This window comes from Notothenia coriiceps, unplaced genomic scaffold, assembly GCF_000735185.1.
Source record: "Notothenia coriiceps isolate Sejong01 unplaced genomic scaffold, NC01 NC01_scaffold00018999, whole genome shotgun sequence".
Lineage (NCBI taxonomy): Eukaryota > Metazoa > Chordata > Actinopteri > Perciformes > Nototheniidae > Notothenia > Notothenia coriiceps.
The window spans coordinates 2,263,327-2,274,962 of record NW_011351700.1 but is presented as its reverse complement, the minus strand read 5'-3'; the positions used below and the strand labels follow the sequence as shown (position 1 = coordinate 2,274,962).

The 11,636-nt window shown below is 40.3% G+C and overlaps 2 protein-coding genes across 2 annotated transcripts in view; one reads left to right on the top strand and one right to left on the bottom strand.

Annotated features, from left to right (window-relative positions):
• Nucleotides 1–273: 273 nt before the first annotated feature.
• Nucleotides 274–5,274, bottom strand: smyd4 (SET and MYND domain containing 4). Its single transcript, XM_010778149.1, has 10 exons — nt 5,077–5,274; nt 4,656–4,800; nt 4,341–4,430; nt 2,995–3,964; nt 2,417–2,662; nt 1,965–2,167; nt 1,694–1,841; nt 1,465–1,581; nt 639–762; nt 274–482 (listed from the first exon to the last, which is right to left on the bottom strand). The coding sequence occupies exons 1-10, from the start codon at nt 5,211–5,213 to the stop codon at nt 359–361; spliced, it is 2,304 nt and encodes a 767-aa protein (XP_010776451.1). The 5' UTR covers nt 5,214–5,274; the 3' UTR covers nt 274–358.
• Nucleotides 5,275–5,605: 331 nt separating this feature from the next.
• The window catches only part of LOC104951484 (replication protein A 70 kDa DNA-binding subunit-like), a 37,418-nt gene continuing 31,387 nt past the window's right edge, over nt 5,606–11,636 (top strand). Inside the window, exons 1-6 of the mRNA XM_010778148.1 lie at nt 5,606–5,717; nt 6,200–6,247; nt 6,472–6,547; nt 6,772–6,877; nt 6,967–7,058; nt 7,146–7,244. Coding sequence (XP_010776450.1) covers nt 5,685–5,717; nt 6,200–6,247; nt 6,472–6,547; nt 6,772–6,877; nt 6,967–7,058; nt 7,146–7,244 — 454 coding nt within the window. The 5' untranslated portion in view covers nt 5,606–5,684. The remainder of the gene's footprint in view (nt 5,718–6,199; nt 6,248–6,471; nt 6,548–6,771; nt 6,878–6,966; nt 7,059–7,145; nt 7,245–11,636) is intronic.

Below are 11,636 nucleotides of genomic sequence, written 5' to 3'. Positions count from 1 at the left end.
CTTGGTGTAAACCTTTTTGTTACCGGTGTGTAAGTTGCCTCACACTTCAATACTTCCATTGAAGCATGAAATTGAAATTGATGATGGAAGCATATGGAGCCACGATTAACTGAATCTATACCTGTGGCCATGGAGACGCTTTGAAAACATGCACGTCACTTCCAAAACAGTATGTCAGTATAAAGGTACCTGTACATACCCTCAAGTGTTTGTAAACAGTGATATATCTCAATTTCTTAATACATTAAAAAGCACACAAGGCCCACAATTAGAAACGTTCACAGATTTTTATTTACTTAGACTTTGTTCAGAACAAAAAATATACAGCAAAGATTTCCGCTCTTGTTATTATGTAAGACTATGCTATTAGACAGTCCTCCATCGCTTGCAGCTCCTGTAGTTCTTCACATTGAGGGCCACAGTGAAGACAGAGCAGTTCTCTGACCCTGGGGATGACAGAGAGGGCGGGGCCTCTGACACCACTGGAAGAAGGACAGGAGAACAATACAGAACTATTATTTTCTACCAATAATGTTTGTGAAAATAAAAACACAGCAGAACCGTTGCACATTGTTTAGACATTGAAACAAACGACACACCTTGAAAATGTTTACTTTATGTCTGCACAACTCACTCACCCATTGAAGTGAAGCTTGGCTAATTTGAAGAGTTGTCGACCCAGTTCAATGCTCTCCTTTCCGTACTGGTTCCCAATAGCTACGGCACTTCTCTCAAGGTGTGAGGCAGCATTACTCCAATGGCCTACAGGAAAAATAAACCACCCAGTAAGAGGGTTGCAAAAGTTCAAAAATATTCACATTTGACACCTTAGCGTGTCTGATAATTCCGTTATTGTTTTTCGGCTTTTCCTTTATATTTAATATAAGCATTACACTGTTAAGAAATTCAGCTGATTCAAACATCAACATATCAGTGTGCTTGGCCAGTACTACATTTCTAGTCAAGTATGCCAGGATACCAAATACAATTTCCTTTTCAGAGTGGTTATCTTTGACTCAAAAATTGAGCCTTCCACAGCTAAATAGTTGCCAGGGCCAATCATTTCACATAAACTGCTGGAGGTCAAATAACATTAATGATAATGCTTGATACAGTTTGTATATGTGTGTAACAGCATCTGCCTGAAAAAGCACCAATAATAATGGTACATTATATAATAAGTAAATGAATTATTCTTTAAATCTTCAGTATGTTTCCCTACTGTTTGGTATTGTTATTGAATTATGACATGCTGTTGAAAAATGTGATGTTTTATTGATTGAGCCAGATCCAGCCCAGAATTATATAACAAATCCCCAGAGTGCACGTAGAGAGAGAACTTTTCAGGTGGCAAACTTTCAGAAGGTTTAGATGCTCAACCAATCGGTAGAGAGTTCTGTTATTGTAAAAGTTCAACAGCAGGTGTGTATTCACCACAGAGGTCACACACATTATTATTCTCACCCATGGTAGCATACGCTCTGGCCATAGCATCTTCCAACTCCCCCTGTAACGGATGTGTCTCTGCGAGGCTCAGAGCAGACGGACTCTGGGTCCTCCTCAACAGTCTCAGAGCCTCATCTGACGGAGGGAGGAGCAGAAGAATAACATGAAGGTGTAAAAAAGAACATAGGGAAGAATGGCAGTGATGCATTACTGTATCTACATTTACATTTCAGTTTTTCAGAATCACCTGGTCTCTCTCTTTCCATGAGGTCCACAGCCTTCTTCAGGTCCTGCTTCATTTCCTGCAGCCTCTGGTTCACTTCAGAAAACGCCACACAGTGACCGCAGGATGCCTGGGAACATATGAATCCTTTTCCTCTCTCCTCGCTGCTTCTCTGAAAATCATAAAGCGATTCAAATGATTAAGGGTGGAACCCTAGAAAGATAGAGAAACTCAGACAATTAATCATGTTTGATTGCACGAAAGAAAATCCACAAAAACCCTTACGAATACCTACATTGAGAGATCCTTTGCACTTCCCACACAAAAGTCCAGACTGTGGATTGCCTCCAACACTTGAGCACTGCAGTCTGCCCTCTGAACCGTCCTCTTCCTCTGACTGCAGCTGCAGCGTGCAGGCCTCACACTGACAAAGGAAGTAGTATTGTTCCTGCAGGAGACACTGGCGTTCTTGGGTCGCCATCCTCCTGCTGTGGGGACCTGAGGGAGGGAGGATAGGGCTTTATTACAGCACCAGTTATAACACACTATTAAAGAATAACACTGCCAACTGAAAGCACAGTCATTTCAGCTGTATAATGTCAGTGTTTAAGCTACAACAAAACAATCAAACAGCATTGTTTTATCCACACTTTATGTAAGGTACTGCTTTTCTATGCAGATTTGTATGTTATGAAATTGGTCAGCACCCTAAAAATGATTTTGGAGCAGAATAATACATTTTCCTACCATAGCAGTGCAGGATCTCTTGTCCAGGAGAGATATCTTTGGCTGCTCTGACAGTGACAGTGACTCCGCTTGCTTTGCTTCTCTTCTCAGCTACACTCTCACTGAAGTCTGCAGACAGATGTGTTCCTGTGCTGAACGCCAGACTGGTGTTGGGACAGCAGGAGTGATTCAGAAGACTGAGAGTTGGGAACATCGCTGTCGCAATGCGAATTTCCCTGCTAGACTGCACCGGTGAGTTTTCCGCTCCTGTGAGATGCAAGAACGAGAAAGAAAATGTCAATTTACGATTAGACAACATTCAAAGCTGAAGATGAAGTTATTATTAAAAGAGCACACATCTATTGTGGATTGTACCATTGAAACAATTAAAGTAAAGCAAAATGAGTCCACCACCAGAAAAGAATAGATAAAAGTTGAGATAATCAGTTCATATGGCCAATCCACTGGTTCTAACTTCACAAAAGTCAATGTTTGTTTTCTTCTATAATAAGAATCTGAATACCTAAAGATGTGAACAAACTGCTTTAATGTGTCTGACTTTAGGTCTTGATTTTTCACTTGGACAAAACTCAATTCACCTGTGTCTTGCAGCGTGGTGATTGCCTGAGCGTTACACCTCAGCTGCAGCATGTGCCTCAGGACTACACTTCCCATCAGCCACAGCTCTGAGTTCCAAGCTGCTCCAGTACCTCCCTCCTCGCCTGGGGGATGGCTGTTTGCCTGTAAGGGTCTACTAAGGTCCCAAGATGCAGGTGGAGGTCCTGCCTTGCTGAGCTTTAGGTACAGTGTTGCTATGGTAATCGCACTCAGGAAACGCACAAAAGGGCTGTGGCGATTCAGGTGGTGTTGCAAGTGAAACACGCTGCGATAAGTGTCACCGTAATGTGAAGCACAAGGATCGGGAGGCTTTGAATCCCTGGACTCTGGCTCTGTGTGCTCGTTTCTGATTGGCTCCTTGGCCATTTGGATGTTTTTCAACCCCGCCTTAAGTGTGACCCTCAGAGCGAGCTGTGACATCACGCCCATCACCCTCAGATCTGCTCCCAATGAACACTCCCACTGGTGATGTTCCTCCCAGGCGTCTCGCTGACAGGAAGTTGAGCAGTATCGGGTGTAGCTGCAGCCCTCACACGGCACAGGACTCAGAGTTTCAGTCAAACACCTGTGACAGCGCCGGTGCTCCACTCCTCCCTCTGCATCCTGCCTTCCTCCTTTGCCTTGTACCTCCTCCATCCCTGGTATGAGGACACAGCTGTATGGCCTGTCATGCAGAAGCACCTCCCCAGCTGCTATTCTCTCCGCAGCCACAAGGTGTCGCCCTTTCTCCGGGCTGAAGCCAATAGCAGCTTGAGGACAAATCCCAAATGAAAGAGGTCCAACAGATGTCCCTTTTCCTCCATCTGTAGGATTCTTTGAGGCAGGATTGTCTTTTCCCTTTTGATCTACAGAGAGGTGCCTGAGGCATTGTGTGCGACGGTCCTCTAGTTTGTGTGAAAGTTGAGAGGGATAGCCGTGCTTTAGAGCTCTGTCAATGTCTTCAAGGGAATCCTGAGGGATAATAAGAATCATTGAACTGTGAGCAAAATATAAAGATGATGGACATTTTAATAGAGATACATATGCCCTGAACACATGTCATGTAATGGCTTGCCTGTCCTCCAAATATATATTGCATGGGTGGCCTTGTAAATAATGCACTTTAATCTCAAATCACATATGTATATGCTCTTGCAAAGCATCTGCTATATGAATGGACTTTAGTGTGAACAGCTTTGATTGTGTCACCGTTTGATGATCACACAATGGTGACACAATGTGTAAGATTTCCCCAGGCCCATTTTCACACATATCACACATATAGCAGAACTGGTTTAAACAGGCTTTAATGATACAGCAAGTGCCACACTTTCTTATTATTTCTTACCTGGTAGTGCTGCAGATGGTAGAGAACAGCAGAGCGGTTTGCATAGCAGAGAGACAGCTGCTCCGAGCTTAGAGGATTAACACATATGCCCTTTCATAACGAGAGGGAGATCACTGGATGTCAATATGTGTTTATTTTGACAGTTAGACATGTCATGCTATATATTCACAAATTAATTTAAACAATGGGGTTCTCAAAATAAATTCAATTTACATTTTCATTATATTATTGCTTCAGCCATGACTGTCATAAACACAATGTATTGTGTTTTTATTTTCTGGCACATAGGGATCAATAGAGTAATGTGTTATTCACCTGTGAATAGTGCAGAGCAGCTGCAGTGAAGTCTCTGATCTTGAAGCTGGAGTTTCCCCTCTCCCTGCATGTTGCTGCCTTCTGTGCCTCCTTCTGTACGGAGTATGCTGCAGAGATTGACTGAACGAAGTCCAGATCCTCCTGGCTTTAAAACACAAATGGAGACAAACTAAGTAGCCTACAAATCAAGAAGCCTACTAAGTTAAAACTTGAGTTAAAGCTTCTGGGTTCTAAACCCTAAAGGTACATTAGCAAAGTTTAGTTAAATGGCCCAATTGAAAAACAAGGTTATATTCACAAATACTTAATACAAAGTACTTTTAAATAGTTCATGAACCATAATTTAGTTAGTAACGTTGGTCTCATATTATACGTTTTAAACCCACAAGCAGCTAACTACAGCAGTAAGCTAGCTACTCACGTTGTCAGAGTTAGGATACATTTGAAAACATCATCTATTTCAAGCAGGGATGTAAACTTTTCCTTTAGCTCGGGTTCGAGTAAGGTCCATTTTTGTGCAACATAATCTTGCCACTGGATGCATGGAAGATCCATCATGAACTACAAATAAACCACATGCGCACTGACCGGACGATACTTCTGGGTTTGTTTTGAGTTTCGTTTCACGCGTGATCGCGGCATACAGAGCACAACTGTCAAGGTAGCGTAGATGAGAAGACAACTTTCGATCCCAACCTTCAAAATAATACCCTAACATCTAAGCCAAAGGGAACAATGGTGATTAACTGCAATGTATGAATATCATAATTGCATACTGAGTCTAAAATATCCAGACTTTTTTGTTCATGTTAATTAACCTTACGTGTTTTTAAAAATGTTAGTTGCGTTTCATAATTCCTGACCGACTGTACTTTATTTTGAAATCATAAATGTTCAATATCCGAAAAAATCCGTGTTGCAAATATCGTCTGTTTCTCTTCTCTCGCGATAGATTACCATCTTTTTTACCTGGCTACGCACAACACAATTTAAAGTCTGCTGGCTTTGTGAAGCACATTACCTGGGGAAATGAGTGTAACACTCACAAAGGGGGCAGTTGAAGTAAGCGTAGATGTTAATATAATACACTGTTTATTTTATTGACTTGAAATAGTAATACTAGCTTCGAGCCGTCGTTTTTCTGCAGCCGTTAGCACTGTCAGCTAATGAGATTTTGTTTTGACAGCTGAATATAAAGCAACATTAACATTAACCTACCACATTGTGAAACGTTTTATGTTATTTAAAGCAAGTTTTCTGTGTTAATGGTGTTAAATAAATACAAGCTTGCCTCATGTATTCAAATATTGACGCAAAAACAACGCTTTATTTATGTGTTGTGACTCAAATCTCACTATTTAACCAATTATTCCTAAACATTTGGTGTCCATGTTGTTGACGCTTACCTTCTAGGGGCGGTACATGTATTTGCCACTTCATTAATCTCTTATGCATGTTTTACTGTAATTTTGGTAGTATATGTGACATGGGACAGGATTGGGCCAGGCAGCAGACAGATACTAACCATGTTTGTTGTTGTCTAGGACCTGGTAAAAGGCTCAGAGGTGAACAATGCCGTGCTGCAGATACTTGTAAGTAAACTCTCACTCTCCGCATTGCCTCTAATGTCTGTGCTGTCTCTATACAGTAAATACAGCCATGCTTATATGAAGATTATTATTAATGTTTATATTTTGTTTACTGTACTATGTACACAGGGCAGTTGGATTTTTAATGTTACTGTCAAATGAGTGTGATAATGTTGAGCCTTGTTTTTTGTACTTATAAAATCCTGCTTTCCATTTGTGTTTGTCAGAACATCCGTCAGGTGTGTACTGGCTCTCCACCCAGGTACCGGCTAAGGATGAGTGATGGTCAGCACACTTGGTCTTGTGAGTATCTTGTAGTTGCCAAGTCTGTGACTGTGGGTTTGAAATGTTGGTAGCAAGTTGTAATGTCATTCATTATTAAGCAAGAATTAGTTTTGAATTGGATACGGTCTCTTTTTGAAGAAAATCATGCCTAAGGAGATCATCTAGAACCAGTTATGGATAAATCAGTTGAGTCATCTTTTTTGGAATGAACATGAATATGTTTGTATGTGTTTTGAATGTAGCCTTCCTACTGGCTACACAGTTAAACAATCTGACAGAAGACAACCTGGTACCTAACAGTGTGTTTCTGTTGAAGAAGTCCATCAACAATAAATTGGCAGATGGAAGGTATGTGTTTTCATTTGCATTTCCTCGATGAATCCTTTTCTATATTTATTTGGTTCTTGCCCTTAATTTAGACATATTTGAACTTCCAGGTCTGTGGTGATTTTGTTGGACATGGAGATGTTGCAGTCTGCCGAAGAAACTGGAGGGAAGATTGGAGATCCCACTCCATATGAAACAGTTGGTATGACTTTTTTTAAATGCACATTCATGAAGTCAGGATCCATTAAAAATGGCTTTCATGTTCCTTATGGTGTTTTTGAACTTGCAGTTAAGACGTCATCTTCACAGGAGTCTGTCTCCAGCACCTCTGTCCCGGCCTCCCCTCCATCTGCAGCAGAACCTGGACCCTCTAAATGGAACAAAAGCAGTGAGTGTACTATTTAAAGCTATCGTGTAGTTTAGTGTTTTGAAGCCAGTAAAGTATTGACAGTACCAAAAATATATGGGTTGCTTTTCCGAGCCACTGCTTGAAAGGCAGAGACTTTAGAATAAATCTTTCTCAAACACAACAAAACAATGCCTCCAGAGGCCCTCTGTTTGTGATATTACATGTCATTTAGATTGATACTACTCATTTGCGACACAGATTACAGTCATTAAATACCCTACTGATGTAAACAAGTTCTAATTTATTCATTTAGCTGAGTTAGAAGCACTGAGCATAAGGGCTGTGATTGAGGTGAATACAGTTTTGTTCACAAGAAGTCACAGAATAAATGATTTGTTCTGAAATCATGCAGAAGGAATTCTTGATTGACATTTACTTTGAATGTGTAGTTTTCAATGTATAACTTATTCACCATCGTTTAGGAATAAAATGTTCTTCTTTTTAGACAATCAATTATTACATTTCTCAGATCTCAACATATTTAGTTGATTTTTCTTATTTAAGACAGTCATTATTCATCTCCGTTGCACTGTGAATATGGAGTTATTGAATGAGAGTTGCACAATAACAGGATATTTTAGGATTGATGAGATTGTTGTTCGTTTGGCTATTATTTTATAGAAAATCTCAATACTCAACCTCTCAAGTGACCAACAGAGGGAGCCATGTACCCTTGGAAAGAATAGTGCTGATGATAGATTTGCAGTTGATTTCCTCAACACAAACAAAGTCTTTGTTTTTCAATCGCATTTACCATACCAAACTTTAACCGGGAATATAGACTAAAAATATCATCCTGGCATCATTCTTTTGAAACTCATAGAACTTCAGTGTTCAAATTCAGTAGACTGAGCGTCAGTTAAGAACAAGATGAAACCGGATCACAAAGCACAGCATGGTATTCAACCAGGTGGAGGTAGCAACAGCAAACGTCAATGTAATGGAAGACTGCGGCTCCTTTGCTCTATTTTCATATCACACTTTGCACTTATTTATTGCTCACCTATCAGAGCAGGAAACTATCTTATCCACTGGCCTCTGCAGCTGGTGGAGACAATAACTCACACCTTTGACTGTTTTACCACCAGTCAGCTTTTTACAACAGAATGGGAACTCAAAATGATGGTTGGTGTTCTGCCAAAACGGCTGGTGCCATGTATCATGTAGCCTGTGTTTTATTGGGTGCTCTTTTGTTAGCCGAGTCTTTGTTTCACTCACTTGCTTTCTACCACCAGCTGCTCTCAACATCCGCATTGATTTTGTTGTGTGGCAGAAACATACCCAATAGTCCTCCTCAGTGGAGGATGTAGGCATGTGGGTGGATAATGAGTGCTCGGTATATATTGTTCCTTTGTAGGTGTTTGTCTGCACATGTGTGTAAATGTGTGTGTTGTGGCTGAGGGAGATGTGTGGGCCGATGGCTCCTCCAGTTCATGGCTTCATGAATATTGTTTTGTGGACTGAATTCCCCTCATAGCGATGCACAGGCAGACGGAGGGGGAGAGGGGGAGAGGGGGAGAGAGAAAGTCAACTAATTTGCCTGAGCAAAGATGAGGCTTTGCATTAAGTAGTTCATCAAACTTCCTCGTTAGATCCTTTGAATCGTGTTACCTCAGAGATCGCGCCAAATACATCAAACTGGCTGCTCTATTTAATTGTTCTGTTGATGAAACACTCCTGCATTCTTTTCTACAGCCAAAAACAAGCCTAATGCATAATGTCTCACTAGTAAGTCGTATCTCCTGCTGAATGTGTTTAATTACTTTGTTTTTGTTAATAGCAATGCGATACATTTGTGTGCCGTTAAAATATTATGCAAGTGCCACACATGATTTGTTTCCAATGAGCTCTGAGTGTTAAGACTGGGTCCTGTTTTTATCAGAGTCGGGGTTCAAGCCTCTTCACAGTCCTTCAGCTCCTCCCAACAGGGAATGTGAGAGAGAAGGAAGCAGAGTTGCAAAGATGGAGGAATGGTTTTAACTAAAGGATGTGGATTTTAAGAGATGGTTACCCCTCATGACGCACATCATCTGCCTGATGCCTCAACAGCAATTACAGATCTATTGCTGCATTAGAGCATTGTAAAATGAACATAAATACACAAATACATGTGGTGATTACTAAAATAATATAACAAGCCATAGAGCCCAATCATGTAAAACATTATTCCGTGACGGTGTGTCTATCCTAAGCAGGCTCAAGCTAGATTTAACAGACTTATACAAATAATCTGTGAATCTCTTTAGGATAAACATTGTGCCTGAATGAGCCAGTTGGAGCAGTTTGTTAGGATTTAATTATGTGATTCAGAATAAACACGGATAATCATTTAGCATAAACATGAAAAATGTTCAATGTACGGGACAGTATTACAATTATTCAATAATATTACTAAGTCTTACAATATAGCTGTTTCTACAACTGTCCACTGTCTGCTCTTGTACTGTCCAATCAGATCAGCCGATCAAGCACGAACAGGTTCTGACTTAATGGTGTTGCTGTGCCTTTAAAAATACTTCCACCTAGGATACACCTTTGGTTCCTTCCTTCTTGTCCTTTCTGAGACATATCATCCTTAATGATGAACTTGATCAATATCCAGATCACGGTCCAGAGGAGAACGCGTAATTAGCTGAATGTAAAGCCCGCCCTATCAGCCACGGGGGCTCTGATCTGCAGGGAAGCCTGACCTCTGGCAGCACGGACTGAGAGGATTTTCCCCTGATGTCAGCAGACTTTGATGGAATCATTTCAAATATTTTCAGCATTTATTATTAATGTATGGATGACTTGTAATCTCTGTCAGTCATAAGTGACATTGTTCTGCCTTAAATACAAAAATATTACCAATATGAATATTCTGTATTGTTTTAAAACAAACTAGTCTGTAAGCACTAGGTGTGGAGCCAAAGGTCATGACACAGTCGTCACTGACGTCTCTGTGTTCCCATTTAAATATTCATCAGCAGCAACCCCTGAAATAGAGCCCCTTAAAACTGCTTTGCAGATGATATTTAAATTCTAAAAAGAGATCTGCACTCGCTGAAGTGCAGTTAAAAAATGATTCATTATTCATTACTAACTATTATCTGCAGGTTTCTTTTGTCCTCACAACTCTTCACACTTTGCCACTTATTCTCTGAACACGCTCTCGCTTTCTTATTCACTTTCTCTATTTATGGCCTTTTCCTTGTCTACATATTTTTAATTTTCTCTGCTCCTGTTGTATCCTCACCATCAAGCACTCTCCTCAAACGGGGGGCGTTGAATACGTTAGTGGCCGACATATTAGGACTCTGTACTCATCTTAATCACCAAAAATGAGGATTCTTGATCAATCTCTGTGCCCCGCTCTTTGCACTGTTCTTCTCCCGTCCTCGCCTATCATCACCTCGTCTCTTCTTTCACTACATGCCTCTTTCCTTTAAACACTCCATCCGAATGGCGTGTGTATGAATATTGATGTTAATTACCCCTCGCCTGAAAATAGCTGTTCAATCTGTGATTCCCCCAAGGATACATGAAACACACACACACACACACACACACACACACACACACACACACACACACATATCATCGAGGTGAGTTGCTGTTATGCTCCAGAACAGGAGCTTATATCAGCGGAGTGGTCTCTGTGGAATTGCGCCTTTTTATCCCTGACAATTCTTCCCCTCAAATACTGTTCCTCAATATGACACGCCTTTCAAGCCAAAAATGAGAAATTGAGCAAAATGTAATTTGACAACAGCCAACTATCTAGCCTGAGTCACTGCTGATGGGGCTGATTCAACGCTATTGTGGGAGGCGAGAATAACACCTTGCAATTCTGTAGGGCGGTCGGAGCTGTTCAAGTTTGCTGGCATTGTCATTTTTTAAATACATATAAAAGATGATCTATTTAGAAAACAATGGGAACTTTTTCTTCACTTTGCTTTTGTAGTTGTGTTGGTCTTTTGTCTGTGATTTTTTTTTATATTGGGTCAAAGTAAGGTGGATTTAGTGCACACCTAGCTAATCTTGAAAAACATTATCAACCTACTAATTCATTGTAACAGCATACTGTAACATTTTGAGTTTTATTGATTAGATATTACTTGTATTTTTATGTATACAAGTGAAGGCTTCCTCATTTATTCATACTGCTAAAGACATTACTGCCTATTTAAAACATTCATTTGACCTTTATATAAGTATAATACCCTCTAAAGGTTTTGTTTTACTCTGACACAGACTCGTGAATGTGGTTAGGAATGATGTACTTAGAAATGTATATTTGATGTCAGTACTGATATTCGGATATTTCATTATTATTTTTCCAATGACCAAAAGGCATACTGTAGGTAAAGTAATTAAAACATTTAATAATCG

Excerpts from the sequence above, each read along its gene's own strand:
- smyd4 (XM_010778149.1), bottom strand. The coding sequence starts at position 5,213 with ATGATGGATCTTCCATGCATCCAGTGGCAAGATTATGTTGCACAAAAA. Across the intron at positions 4,431-4,655 it reads CTGCTCTGCACTATTCACAG|GGCATATGTGTTAATCCTCT; the intron begins GTGAATAACACA and ends TCGTTATGAAAG. Across the intron at positions 2,663-2,994 it reads CACCACGCTGCAAGACACAG|GAGCGGAAAACTCACCGGTG; the intron begins GTGAATTGAGTT and ends TGCATCTCACAG.